The sequence below is a fragment of the Coregonus clupeaformis genome, chromosome 12 (genome assembly GCF_020615455.1).
Source record: "Coregonus clupeaformis isolate EN_2021a chromosome 12, ASM2061545v1, whole genome shotgun sequence".
NCBI lineage: Eukaryota > Metazoa > Chordata > Actinopteri > Salmoniformes > Salmonidae > Coregonus > Coregonus clupeaformis.
Genome location: NC_059203.1, coordinates 54919284 through 54934846, shown reverse-complemented (window position 1 = coordinate 54934846; position 15563 = coordinate 54919284). Strand labels below are relative to the sequence as shown.

Below are 15563 nucleotides of genomic sequence, written 5' to 3'. Positions count from 1 at the left end.
TTATGGGGTAGTGTGTAGATGGTTGGCAAAACAAAACATATATTTAATCAATTTTGAATTCAGGCTGTAACACGTGGAATAAGTCAAGGGGTATGAATACTTTCTGAAGGTACTGTATGTGTTGTAGTGGTTCTGTAAATGGCTCAGTTCATAAGAGCATGGCACTAGCAACACCAGAGTTGTGGGTTCGAATCCCACTGGGGTCACATACCAAAATGTGTGGACTGTTGTCACTTTGGATAAAAGTGTCTGCTAAGTAAATTGCATATATTGCGGTATTACAGTACTGTATTGACCAATGCAGTTTGGACTTTCTAGATTATTTGTGTATTGGTATTGATATTGTATTACTGCACTGTAGGAGCTAGAAACACAAGCATTTCACTGCACCTGCTGCAACATCTGCTAATCTGTGTATGTAACCAATAAACGTTGATTTAATTTGTTACATACAGTGCATCTCTGACCTTGTCAATATCAGATTTTTTTTTACATTTACTGTGAAGTTAAATCATCATAGCCATCATCATAGTAGTACATTTGAATATGTATCATACTTATGTTTCACTTTACAGACATACATTTTCATTATGTAGTTCTCAAAATGTGTAGACGAAAAACCAGTTTACATGTAAAATCTATAGGTTTACAAATGTTTAAGTGATCATCAATTAAGAGCAGTCGGATTAAGTAATAGTAAAATTACTTAACAAAAGAGAAGTGAATCATATCAAAAGTAATGTGAGCATTGAATTGTGAAAGGCAATTACTTTATATGATCATGTATTGCAATGTGAAACGTATTTCTAGATGCACCAAAGCGATAAAAAAACCTGTAAGCCATAGAGAACGTTGATTGGCATGTGAGTGGTCAAGCCCTCATCAAACCAGCTATTGCGCCCATGATTGCAGCTATGATAATCGCAAATATATTTGATACACACACAACTCGACAGTGATGCGCTAAGATTGACCATTGCGTTAGGTTTGTTAAAATAGAGCCCAGTGTTCCTCCAAATTCATACCAAAGCTTAATTACAGTATGATCTCAGATATGTTGTCAATGGAGGTTGTTTGCAATACTGAAATGTTTGTTACTTTGAAATAAACAGACCACATGCTTGTGGAAAATCTTAAATTGTGTATCATGTTTGAACTGTTTAGCCGAATACTGTTTTTTCACAAGTTCTTTTTCTTCACACAAAATGTTTCACCCCTCCACTGTTTTGGTAAAGAGATGAGGCATGACAGTTGAACTAAGCTAAGTTAATCTTTAAGAATCAAACAGTTTATATCATTAATTTAAAAGTTAAAAAAATGGATGTAGCAACCTTTATGTTGGTCTGTTGCCTACAAAAGTTTTTTTTATTATAAGTCAGTTCGATATTGCCTGTTCGGTTGACCAGTCAATCTGTAACTGAGGTTTGCATCTTTGGGACTCATCAGCATTGGCATTTTTTCCAATCAAGTTATTGATTTACTTGGAAGTTTATATATTTTGTGGGTATATTATGTATGCTTATACCAAATGGGGGGATAATATAATTGTGCTACCTACAGTATTGAGCAAGGAAAGAAACTACTGGAATGTAACTAAAATATATTTTAATCAAAGTCTTTATAAAAATCTAATCTTGATTAGAAAACAGATACTGAAAAACCAAATGGTCTCTAAACGAGCACAAATGAAATCAGTCATTATGTTTTCAGAGCTCATGGAGCTTAAAACATTGAATAATATTCTGATGTATAAATGAAACTGCAATGTTAGAATTTTATTTTTTCTCTCCAAAAAGATTTTATATCCTCTTTTCTTATGTCTCGGTGTCTAAGTTGTACACTTCATCAGGGAAAACATGCCCATCAAAGCTTTCAAGCACAAGACAATGTATGAACAAGAACAAACTTTACAAAATATAAAATGGTCAATTGTCCAGATCAACCAATAAACTCTTCAGGGACTACAATCCCTTTATTAGACTGGCTGAAACTCCACCCTCAATACCCAACACATGTTTGGACGTGCAAGTAAAGCTTTGATTCTTTTTGCATATGGAAAGTCAAAAAAACATGTTGCAGGAAAGAAAGTGATCTTACTGACATAAAATAAAAACATACTGCCATAACTTGCAGGACTGAAAGACCGACCACAAACTAAAATGTCTAACTTATAAAGAGAGAAAAGGGAAGAGGAAAAAATCTATTATACATTGTCCCACCAATCTGGGTTTTTCGTGTCTTGCAGTGAGAGATCATCGGCGAGCACGAGGGATCAGGAGCTGGGTAGCCGTCACAGAGTCAGGGAAAAGGTTGTGATATGTCGGGAGAGGGACGTATGCCGCTGTGATCATTTTACCTGTGAAGAACATTTTAAGGAAATTATGACAGTTTAGACAAAACATACATACAGTGGGGAGAACAAGTATTTGATACACTGCCGATTTTGCAGGTTTTCCTACTTACAAAGCATGTAGAGGTCTGTAATTTTTATCATATGTACACTTCAACTGTGAGAGACGGAATCTAAAACAAAAATCCAGATAATCACATTGTATGATTTTTAAGTAATTAATTTGCATTTTATTGCATGACATAAGTATTTGATACATCAGAAAAGCAGAACTTAATATTTGGTACAGAAACCTTTGTTTGCAATTACAGCGATCATACGTTTCCTGTAGGTCTTGACCAGGTTTGCACACACTGCAGCAGGGATTTTGGCCCACTCCTCCATACAGACCTTCTCCAGATCCTTCAGGTTTCAGGGCTGTCGCTGGGCAATACGGACTTTCAGCTCCCTCCAAAGATTTTCTATTGGGTTCAGGTCTGGAGACTGGCTAGGCCACTCCAGGACCTTGAGATGCTTCTTATGGAGCCACTCCTTAGTTGCCCTGGCTGTGTGTTCCAGCCACGACCCATCTTCAATGCTCTTACTGAGGGAAGGAGGTTGTTGGCCAAGATCTCGCGATACATGGCCCAATCCATCCTCCTCTCAATACGGTGCAGTCGTCCTGTCCCCTTTGCAGAAAAGCATCCCCAAAGAATTATGTTTCCACCTCCACGCTTCACGTTGGGATGGTGTTCTTGGGGTTGTACTCATCCTTCTTCTTCCTCCAAACACGGCGAGTGGAGTTTAGACCAAAAAGCTCTATTTTTGTCTCATCAGACCACATGACCTTCTCCCATTCCTCCTCTGGATCATCCAGATGGTCGTTGGCAAACTTCAGACGGGCCTGGACATGCGCTGTCTTGAGCAAGGGGGACCTTGCGTGCACTGCAGGGTTTTAATCCATGACGGCGTAGTGTGTTACTAATGGTTTTCTTTGAGACTTTGGTCCCAGCTCTCTTCAGGTCATTGACCAGGTCCTGCCGTGTAGTTCTGGGCTGATCCCTCACCTTCCTCATGATCATTGATGCCCCACGAGGTGAGATCTTGCATGGAGCCCCAGATTGAGGGTGATTGACCGTCATCTTGAACTTATTCCATTTTCTAATAATTGCGCCAACAGTTGTTGCCTTCTCACCAAGCTGCTTGCCTATTGTCCTGTAGCCCATCCCAGCCTTGTGCAGGTCTACAGTTTTATCCCTGATGTCCTTACACAGCTCTCTGGTCTTGGCCATTGTGGAGAGGTTGGAGTCTGTTTGATTGAGTGTGTGGACAGGTGTCTTTTATACAGGTAACGAGTTCAAACAGGTGCAGTTAATACAGGTAATGAGTGGAGAACAGGAGGGCTTCTTAAAGAAAAACTAACAGGTCTGTTAGAGCCGGAATTCTTACTGGTTGGTAGGTGATCAAATACTTATGTCATGCAATAAAATGCAAATTAATTACTTAAAAATCATACAATGTGATTTTCTGGATTTTTGTTTTAGATTCTGTCTCTCACAGTTGAATTGTACCTATGATAACAATTACAGACCTCTACATGCTTTGTAAGTAGGAAAACCTGTAAAATCGGCAGTGTATCAAATACTTGTTCTCCCTACTGTGTGTGTGTGTGTATATATATATATATATATATATATTAGAATGACTCCATCAATGACAATTCATAATTGAGTACCACATTCTTTAGCCAATCCTCTTACCTGCAAAATATCGACCATGTAATGCGTTTACTGCAGCCATGGCAGCAGGAATGGTTGGACATTTCACATACACGTTGCCCTAAAAAGAAACACAATAACTTTAATGAGTGCTATTTAAGACCATTTCAAAACCATTCAACTACACTTATAAAAGTCTTACTTCTGTGGAATTCTTATCAACGTATATGTGCACAACTCCTCCATGTTTGTTGCATTCCTCAATGACATCATGCTGAATGTCAGCATCCCATCCTGGGTCATCTTCACTGTAAAATCAGATGGGAAATTATCACCCACAAAGGACTAGTGATTAGGAACCAGTCTATGGGAACAAATAACACCTTCAGGTCCAAGAAGTCTATAGTTTCTGTACTTTCATCAGCTGGCCCACTTGGGAGAGAAAGATGCTGCATTGAAGAACTTTATTAAATGTTAAATACTTACGACTGAGGGTTGAACATGTTAGACAGCTGGAAACAGTGTGTAGCAAGTGGCTGTGATGGCAGGTTCATAGCTGTATTCCTGTTCATATTGTTCATATTCATTGCAGGATTCATGGCAGCTAAAAGTTTAAAAAGTAAGTGTCAAAATCAATCATATCACATTAAACTAACTGAACTATGTACTAGAAATGTAACATTTATTAATGTTTATTATTATTTATTTATGTTCAATCCAGCCCAATTCTGACACGAGTCTCACAACAGACCAGCTCCTCGCACCATATCAACCAATCTGGGTCTTACTTGCAAACCAACAGATTTGATCAATGCTGGATGAAACCTGCCTTCTCCAAATAGCTCAGAGAAAACCAATCATGGCAGTCAGATAGGCTTGTCCAATTGATCATCCTTTTATTACCTGATACAGCGGCCATTGCACCAATTGCAATGGCCCCACTCATCTGCAGGGCTTGCTGTGCTGCTGGGGGAATCTGCAGTCCAGTGCCTGAAAGACAGAAGATATTGGGCTCGACATTCATCCTTGTTCACACTTTATGATTTGGTTCTTAAAGCTGCATTATGTAGCTTTTAGTATTTTCTTATGTTCAAAAGCTCTAATAAGTTGGCAATGTGTTTCATCTATGATAATTTTGTGCCACCAGCCTGCCTGGAAACCGCTCTATTCATTCTCCCTGTCGGGTCGGTTTTCCCGCCAGATTTAGTGCTGCGTATACTGAATAACGTAATGATTGAGTTATTCACTACGAGCTCAGATGACTCGATTTCATATATTTGGGCCATAGAGGACTCTTCGCTTTTACTAGAGTATAGTTTACAGTTATGGCAGCTGCACAATCAAACCATAAGAAATTGGGAAAAGGCAAAAACGGAAAACAATAACCATAGAAACCGGCCCAAAATTACCGTATTTTCCGCACTATAAGGTGCACTTAAAAGCCTTTAATTTTCAAAAAAAACGACAGTGCGCCTTATAATCCGGAGCGCCTTATATATGGATCAATTGGTTAATTGGTTGATCCATACTGGTTGTACAAGGCGCTCTGTCAAAATGTTTCAGTATGAAAAAACAATAAAAACAATTTAATAATAATGAAATGTTTCAGTACGACTGGTAAACTACAAAGCCGCACCGCTTGCAGCATTACGGCTACCGTAGTCAGTAAACACCGGTACTGTGCTTACTCACAGTCCCACACCACTTGTGTGTGTATAAAGACCCCAAAATTGTTGTCAGAACGCTTAATAAAGTTAGACTTTATCTGACTGTTTTGTTGACATTCCCTTTAGCACAGCTCCATCTAGTGGATGCATAACGCAACCCCAGTCAAACGTTTGACTGCAGTATCTTCTATTCTATGCGCCTTATAATCCGGTGCGCGCTATATATGAAAACAGTTCTAAAATAGGCCATTCATTGAAGGTGCGCCTTATAATCCGGTGCACCTTACAGTGCGGAAAATACGGTACTGAACCTCGGAATTGCTTTCAAACTGGAGAGGGCTAGCTAGCTCAATTCAAATCCGATCAAGACAAGATTTATTTTCTGCTGAAAAGAAATAGCTAGCTAATATACACTACATTACCAAAAGTATGCGGACACCTGATCATCGAACATCTCATTCCAAAATCATGGGCATTAATATGGAGCAGTGGTGTAAAGTACTTAAGTAAAAATACTTTAAAAGTACTACAACTTTTACTTCACTACATTCCTAAAGAAAATGATGTACTTTTTACTCCTTACATTATCCTTGACACCCAAAAGTACTCGTTACATTTTTAATGCTTAGCAGGACAGAAAATGGTCCAATTCGCACACTTATCAATAGAACATCCCTGGTCATCCATACTGCCTCTGATCTGGCGGACTCACTAAACACAAATGTGTTGGAGTGTGACCCTGGCTATCGTAAATAATAAAGAAAAGAAAATTGTGCCGTCTGGTTTGCTTAATATAAGGAATTATTTGTACTTTCCCTTTTTCTTTTGATACTTAGGTATATTTTAGCAACTACATTTACTTTGATACTTAAGTATATTTAAAACCAAATACTTTTACTCAAGTAGTATTTTACTAGGTGACTTTCACTTTTACTAGAGTCATTTTCTATTAAGGTATCTTTACTTTTACTCAAGTATGAGATTTGAGTACTTCTTCCACCACTGATATGGAGTTGGTCCCCCCTTTGCTGCTATAACAGCCTCCACTCTTCTGGGAAAGCTTTCCACTAGATGTTGGAACATTGCTGCGGAGACAAGCTTCCATTCAGCCACAAGAGCATTAGTGAGGTCGGTCACAGATGTTGGAACAATTAGGCCTGGCTCGCAGTCGGCCTTCCAATTCATCCCAAAGGTGTTTGATGGGGTTGAGGTCAAGGCTCTGTGCAGGCCAGTCAAGTTCTTCCACACCAATCTCGACAAACCATTTCTGTATGGATCTCGCATTGTGCACAGAGATATTGTCATGCGGAAACAGGAACTGGCCTTCCCCAAACTGTTGCCACAAAGTTTGAAGCACAGTATACATCTAATATATTTTTTTTTGTCCTATCATGATGGAACGATCCATAACCCTATATCCTAGACACCCACCTGAGAGACCCATACACCAAAGAGAAGTCCCCATCTGTTTTATTGACCTGCTGTGAGTTGCCTATATGCAGCCAAAACAGGAAAATAAATGTGGTCAGAGACCTACTTGAGCAGTACCGCCCACTCAAGATTCTGAGCCTGCCTGGCAGGGTTGGTCCTACAAAGCCAGAGCCCCCTGATGGGAGAGCATAATATACAAGGAAATTCTCAAAGCTGCTAATGTGAACCTTGACGACCTTGTACCTAGCCGGTGGGGATTCCGGTGGGGTACCCCCACCCAGGTAGTGGCAGTGCTGGCAACACTGGCTGCAGTAACACACGGGGAGGGGGTCACACTCGGACAATCAGAGAGGGGGCTTATCATTGTGGCCCAGGTGGCACAAAATAATCAAAAGGTCTGACTGCACGGAGATGCTTGGGAAAAAATGGTTACAACGGGGGTGTTTGTGTCTCAGGTGAAGAGGGTGGATCTGATCTCCATCACCTAGGACTTGACATAGATTAAATAGATTAATCAAATCTCACATTGGTCAATTTTCACTCAATCTTGCATGCTTTCTCAAACAGCTGTAACTGTATATGCATTCGTAAATCAGGTCCTTTCTTGAGTTGGGCTCTGGGATGTAATAACCGTTGAGCATCTGATTTTATGGTTGTTTGTGGAGGAAAGGGGTTGAGTGTGTTAGAGTATGTGCGTGTGTGTTTATCCCACATCTGTTGCAAGGGGGTAAGGATGTTAGGGAGAATATAGGATGAACCACAATAATTGTCTGCTAAAATAATAATTGCTTGTAAAAAATGAAATGCAATGGCAATCCAGGTTATACAGTGGGGAAAAAAGTATTTAGTCAGCCACCAATTGTGCAAGTTCTCCCACTTAAAAAGATGAGAGAGGCCTGTAATTTTCATCATAGGTACACGTCAACTATGACAGACAAATTGAGGAAAAAAAATACAGAAAATCACATTGTAGGATTTTTAATGAATTTATTTGCAAATTATGGTGGAAAATAAGTATTTGGTCACCTACAAACAAGCAAGATTTCTGGTTCTCACAGACCTGTAACTTCTTCTTTAAGAGGCTCCTCTGTCCTCCACTCGTTACCTGTATTAATGGCACCTGTTTGAACTTGTTATCAGTATAAAAGACACCTGTCCACAACCTCAAACAGTCACACTCCAAACTCCACTATGGCCAAGACCAAAGAGCTGTCAAAGGACACCAGAAACAAAATTGTAGACCTTCACCAGGCTGGGAAGACTGAATCTGCAATAGGTAAGCAGCTTGGTTTGAAGAAATCAACTGTGGGAGCAATTATTAGGAAATGGAAGACATACAAGACCACTGATAATCTCCCTCGATCTGGGGCTCCACGCAAGATCTCACCCCGTGGGGTCAAAATGATCACAAGAACGGTGAGCAGAAATCACAGAACCACACGGGGGAACCTAGTGAATGACCTGCAGAGAGCTGGGACCAAAGTAACAAAGCCTACCATCAGTAACACACTACGCCGCCAGGGACTCAAATCCTGCAGTGCCAGACGTGTCCCCCTGCTTAAGCCAGTACATGTCCAGGCCCGTCTGAAGTTTGCTAGAGTGCATTTGGATGATCCAGAAGAGGATTGGGAGAATGTAATATGGTCAGATGAAACCAAAATATAACTTTTTGGTAATAACTCAACTCGTCGTGTTTGGAGGACAAAGAATGCTGAGTTGCATCCAAAGAACACCATACCTACTGTGAAGCATGGGGGTGGCTTCGTAAGAAGCATTTCAAGGTCCTGGAGTGGCCTAGCCAGTCTCCAGATCTCAACCCCATAGAAAATATTTGGAGGGAGTTGAAAGTCAGTGTTGCCCAGCGACAGCCCCAAAACATCACTGCTCTAGAGGAGATCTGCATGGAGGAATGGGCCAAAATACCAGCAACAGTGTGTGAAAACCTTGTGAAGACTTACAGAAAACGTTTGACCTGTGTCATTGCCAACAAAGGGTATATAACAAAGTATTGAGAAACTTTTGTTATTGACCAAATACTTATTTTCCACCATAATTTGCAAATAAATTCATAAAAAATCCTACAATGTGATTTTCTGGATTTTTTTCTCCTCAATTTGTCTGTCATAGTTGACGTGTACCTATGATGAAAATTACAGGCCTCTCTCATCTTTTTAAGTGGGAGAACTTGCACAATTGGTGGCTGACTAAATACTTTTTTCCCCCACTGTATATGTTGTTGGTAATCAGGCCTACTACTGTATTTTAGTCAATGCCACTCCGAAATTGCTCTTCCTAATATTTATATATTTCTTAATTACAATTTTTTTACTTTTAGATTTGTGTGTATTGTTGTGAATTGTTAGACACTACTGCACTGTTGGAGCTAGGAACACAAGCATTTCCCTACACCTGCAATAACATCTGCTAAATATGTGTAAGTGACCAATAAAATGTGATTTGATGAGCTGTCCATTTCCGCTAGATTTTACCACGCTGCCGCTTCAAGTTTCAGCACCACAATGTAAGTTACTCGAATCTGGCTTATTTTGAGGTCAATAACTCTGATAAATACACCATGGGCAAGAAACATTGTTTTTATCAAATCAATTATAGTAGTAACAAGCTATCAAAATTGACCTCCGGTCCTCTTCCTCATCTTCGCACTCTCCTTCTCAAACTGAACATGCGAGTCCGAGAGCACAATATTAAATGTTTTGGACTAGGCCTAATAAAAAAATATTTTGGGTAAACGCCTTTGACTCTCCTCCTGAACTGCCACTGTAGGCCTACACTGCACAGCCATTTGTTAGGCAGCACAAAAAAAGCAGTCCGGGCTCAGGGTTGGAATATCAATTGCAGTGTGTAATGCAGCCTAGTTTTATTTACACCATCCCAGCAGTGCAAATGGCTCAACGAAGTACATTTTCTTCAAAATATAAAACTTTGCTCTCTGCTTCTCTGAGCATGCACTTCGTATAGCCTATGGATTATTTGATTGAAACCACACTAAATAGCCTATAGGCGCACTTGATATTGCGTGCCCAGCTCAGAATCATAGATGAGGGCACACATTGATAAACAGCCTAATAAGTAACTAATTCTAAAACACTGAGAAATGTTGAAATTTCAATTACAAATTACATGACCCCTCCCCATGTCTAGATTTAAAAAAAATACTAAACCCTCCCCGACTCAAGCATAACCCTCCGCAATTTCCTTGCAGATCCCCATTCTGTAAATGTCTAACCATCCCAAACATGACTTCTCAAAATTATTTGTGAATACAGGCCCTGGGCTCTCTCTGGCTTTACCTTCAGCCAGCCGGGCCATGAGTTGCAGGCGCCCGGTGGTGCCCAGGTCGATGCCCGTCCTCTCCAGCTCATCGCTGTCCAGGAAGGAGCTGGCGGTGGAGGCGTCTGTGCGCTCAGTCACATGGCCCACCTTCATCGGCCGGCCGGCCAGCTCAAAACCGTTCAACTGATCCAGAGCCTTCTTGGCACACTCTGTGTCCGAGAACTGGCGAGGAAACGCATGCCATTTAATTGACTATGTTTACATGCACACTCATCAGGGTTCATAAAGACATTGGAGAGTCAAATTCAAGGACTTTCTCAAGCACTTAATTGTCATTTTTAAGGACCTACATTTTATATTTAAATTGTAGTAATATAGAAGAACTCCCCCAAAAATGCATGCATCACCAATAAGAATAATGCATTTTTTAATAGGTCTTCCCAAAGGCATTATGCATTGACATTCACATTATTATTACATTCTAAAATATGTCGGAATAATGTGGGCTCTAAAAATAGACTGCATGCATTCTTGGCTTTTTTTATACTGGAAGATGCTCCAGACACAAACACATGTAGCAGTAACTAATCATGTTATAATAGAACGCATTCTATGGAAAGCCAAGTTGAACCCAACATTCAATGTTGTCGTGCTCATAATGACGGCACATGGTTTTACCGCAATGAGAGCAACAAACTAGCAATATGTTTGGAACATCGAATCGCAATAAAATTGCAGTATTGAATTGCAATACATATCATATCGTGATACAAGCCATTACAAAAGTAGATTGGACACCTGCTCGTCGAACATCTCATTCCAAAATCATGGGCATTAATATGGAGTTGGTCCCACCCCTTTGCTGCTATAACAGCCTCCACTCTTCTGGGAAGGCTTTCCACTAGATGTTGGAACATTGCTGCGGGGACTTGCTTCCATTCAGCCACAAGAGCATTAGTGAGGTCGGTCACTGATGTTGGGCGATTAGGCCTGGCTCGCAGTCGGCATTCCAATTCATTCCAAAGGTGTTCGATGGGGTTGAGGTCAGGGCTCTGTGCAGGCCAGTTCTGTATGGACCTCGCTTTGTGCACAGGGGCATTGTCAAGCTGAAACAGGAACAGGCCTTCCCCAAACGGTTGCCACAAAGTTGGCACAGAATCGTCTAGAATGTCATTTGAATGCTGTAGCGTAAAGATTTCCCTAGCCCGAACTATACAGAACCATGAAAAACAGCCCCAGACCATTATTCCCCCTCCACCAAACTTTACAGTTGGCACTATGCATTCAGGCAGGTAGCGTTCTCCTGGCATCCGCCACACCCAGATTAGTCCGTCGGACTGCCAGATGGTGAAGAGTGATTCATCACTCCAGAGAACGTGTTTCCACTGCGCCATAGTCCAATGGCGGCGAGCATTACACCACTCCAGCCAACGCTTGGCATTGCGCATGGTGATCTTAGGCTTGTGTGCGGCTGCTCGGCCATGGAAACCCAGTTCATGAAGCTCCCGACGAACAGTTATTTTGCTGACGTTGCTTCCAGAGGCAGTTTGGAACTCGGTAGTGAGTGTTGCAACCGAGGACAGACGATTTGATGCGCTACGCGCTTCAGCACTCCTGTTCTGTGAGCTTGTGTGGCCTACCACTTCGCGGCTGAGCCGTTGTTGCTCCTAGATGTTTCTACTTCAGAATAACAGTACTTACAGTTGACCGGGGCAGCTCTAGCAGGGCAGAAATTTGACAAACTGACTTGTTGGAAAGGTGGCATCCTATGATGGTGCCACGTTGAAAGTCACTGATCTCTTCAGTACGGCCATTCTACTGCCAATGCTTGTCTATGGAGATTGCATGGCTGTGTGCTCGATTTTATACACCCGTCAGCAACGAGTGTGGCTCAAATAGCCGAATCCACTAATTTGAAGGGGTGTCCACATACTTTTGTGTACATATAGAATCACAATACATTTAGAATTGCAATAAATATCGTATCGGTACCTAAGTATCGTCATAATATCGTATCATGAGTTCCCTGAGAATTCCCAGCCATAAATAATATGGTCGCTGTGATAGATTATAATATATGTCCATGTAAACTGGATTGTAAGGGAAATTGTTCTATTTGCAAAGCATGTAAACGTTTTAATCAAACCATTTTATTAATCTGAGTATTCCCAATAATCGTAGTATTGTGTGCCTCCATTGACTGGATTGAGTGTGATACTTACAGTGATGAAGCCATATCCTTTGGATCTGCTCGTCTCACTATCCATCATGAGCTGAATACTCTCAATCTGGAGGAAGGAAATGGATAACAGATTAAAGTCTACATAGCACTGATATATTGTAGACCTACAATCTGTCTCCCCCCTCTTTTTGTAGAGCCTAGGCTATTGGTTGCATTCAAGACAAGGTCGTTTTTATTGATCTCAGTTTGTCGGGTAGCCTGTCTTTTCGGTCATTTTGTGGTATTAAAAAGATGCTAATGTCTCCAGTCATGTGAAATGACATAGAATTGGATGAAATGGGTTAATATATTTTTTTCCCAGACCCTGCATGCATATCCTAATCAACGCTTCTGCTCAGCTCTAGGTCTGCTCTATGCAACACGCAGAGCAGGGGTAAAAAAAAAGAAAAAAAGTTTGCCTTCCATTTCATGTAAGAAAGTCATGATGACCATCATACTTTTAGGGAAAGAGGATCATTTTGTACATGTATTAAACTGCAAGTTTGGCCAATTCCAGTCCCCTTGCTTAGCTTAGCTTGCAGCTGTGATCCTACCCGGGATCATTTTTATATAGAAAGACTGAGAACCTCAGGACATTCTACACCAAAATTAATGAAAATAAAATGATGATGACACCATTTAAAATATAATTTCGACCTCTACAAATTATTTTTACATATTGGAGCATGCATATAGCCTATGCATGGTCAATTATCAGATGTGCTATTAGCAATAAACATTATTCCCTGTAGACCAACTGATGCAGCATAGTGGCTATAAAATGTACATACGCTGAAGCATGGTGTTTGTCCATCTGCATCTATCCCATTGGACACAACATCATGATTGTTATTATTATTTTATTATAAATATATAATTAATTATTCACTATAATTTTTTTGGGGGGGGTTTATTACTAAGTACGTCATTGCCCTTTTAAGACACCATTTTCCCCTTTGAGCTCTGTTGCGTAGTGATGGGCATTCCGATTATTTTCTGTGAGCCGGATCATTTGGCTCCGTTCACCTAAAAGAGCTGTTCATTTGGCTCTCAAACGGGCTCTTCGTTCAGTAAAAATAGTAAATCAATAATTCCAAGCCTAAAACATTGCATATCATTGTCAGATTGTGAAATGTGAGTTCAAATACAGTTTTACCTGACCAAAATCTTCTGCCAAAAAATTAATAAATGTACACACTGAATAAATTAGCATGGATCAGAATGAGGCTCTCTCACTACATTGTTCCTGCACTGAGGAATTACCATCTTCAGAGAATGCTTTTATAATTTACCTGCAGATAATTGGATGTCTGGAGCTCAAAAAGCAATAGTAAAAGTATGCAAATCAGGGAGCCAAAAGTACAGCTCTTTCACATACGCAATTCGGTTCCCGACGTTCACCAAAAGAGCCGTTCGTTCACGAACGACCCATCACTAATGTTGTGCAGCTAAACCATGCTTGAAACTCGAGTTGTAACTGAATTTGTAAAACGATGCCACTGGCGCAATTGAAGGAGTTAAACAATAAAATTGTAGCAATGGAAAACTGGGACCCCACTCTTTTTTAACAAAGGCCAAAACTGCTTTCAAAACACATTTGCCAAAAATGTGATTGCATTAAGAATTGACTGCTTGTCAGAACGCAGGTTTGCCTCCCTATCGCAACTTGAATGCGCCTCGAGAGGAATATTTCTCACAGAACACACAACAAAGCCTTCTAGGTAAATAGGTAAACTATTCTACTATGGGGTTGTCAGATTTTGTTTTAATAACAACATATGGCAAAAATAGTAGCACTGGAAAGTTAAATCCTGACCTGAACGCTAAAAGTAGAGGCTTTGAATGACTTTGCCAGCAGCTACAGTAGGTTACACACCGCTGTTGGGAGTTGAGCACCGCTTTATACACTATTTCATTCCTGTCTTCAGTAACAATCATGCATGTCAGTTCAGTGCCCACAGCTTAACAGAGAAAATAACATATTGGGGAATATACACTGCTCAAAAAAATTAAGGGAATACTTAAACAACACAATGTAACTCCAAGTCAATCACACTTCTGTGAAATCAAACTGTCCACTTACGAATTAACACTGATTGACAAAACATTTCACATGCTGTTGTGCAAATGGAATAGACAACAGGTGGAAATTATAGGCAATTAGCAAGACACCCCCAATAAAGAAGTGGTTCTGCAGGTGGTGACCACAGACCACTTCTCAGTTCCTATGCTTCCTGGCTGATGTTTTGGTCACTTTTGAATGCTGGCAGTGCTTTCCCTCTAGTGGTAGCATGAGACGGAGTCTACAACCCACACAAGTGGCTCAGGTTGTGCAGCTCATCCAGGATGGCACATCAATGCGAGCTGTGGCAAGAAGGTTTGCTGTGTCTGTCAGCGTAGTGTCCAGAGCATGGAGGTGCTACCAGGAGACAGGCCAGTACATCAGGAGACGTGGAGGAGGGCAACAACCCAGCAGCAGGACCGCTACCTCCGCCTTTGTGCAAGGAGGAGCAGGAGAAGCACTGCCAGAGCCCTGCAAAATGACCTCCAGCAGGCCACAATTGTGCATGTGTCTGCTCAAACGGTCAGAAACAGACTCCATGAGGGTGGTATGAGGGCCCGACGTCCAAAGGTGGGGGTTGTGCTTACAGCCCAACACCGTGCAGGACGTTTGGCATTTGCCAGAGAACACCAAGATTGGCAAATTCGCCACTGGCGCCCTGTGCTCTTCACAGATGAAAGCAGGTTCACACTGAGCACGTGACAGACGTGACAGAGTCTGGAGACGCCGTGGAGAACGTTCTGCTGCCTGCAACATCCTCCAGCATGACCGGTTTGGCGGTGGGTCAGTCATGGTGTGGGGTGGCATTTCTTTGGGGGGCCGCACAGCCCTCCATGTGCTC

The 15563-nt window shown here is 41.2% G+C and overlaps 1 protein-coding gene across 6 annotated transcripts in view; it reads right to left on the bottom strand.

The window, feature by feature from the left end:
• Positions 1 to 1754: 1754 nt before the first annotated feature.
• The window catches only part of LOC123492052 (RNA-binding protein 39-like), a 51894-nt gene continuing 38085 nt past the window's right edge, over positions 1755 to 15563 (bottom strand). For all 6 annotated transcript variants that reach the window (XM_045223947.1, XM_045223948.1, XM_045223949.1 and 3 more), the window contains 7 exons: positions 12662 to 12727; positions 10457 to 10661; positions 4951 to 5037; positions 4534 to 4651; positions 4250 to 4355; positions 4090 to 4168; positions 1755 to 2356 (listed from right to left, as the gene is read on the bottom strand). In XM_045223947.1, coding sequence (XP_045079882.1) covers positions 2253 to 2356; positions 4090 to 4168; positions 4250 to 4355; positions 4534 to 4651; positions 4951 to 5037; positions 10457 to 10661; positions 12662 to 12727 — 765 coding nt within the window. In that variant the 3' untranslated portion in view covers positions 1755 to 2252. The remainder of the gene's footprint in view (positions 2357 to 4089; positions 4169 to 4249; positions 4356 to 4533; positions 4652 to 4950; positions 5038 to 10456; positions 10662 to 12661; positions 12728 to 15563) is intronic.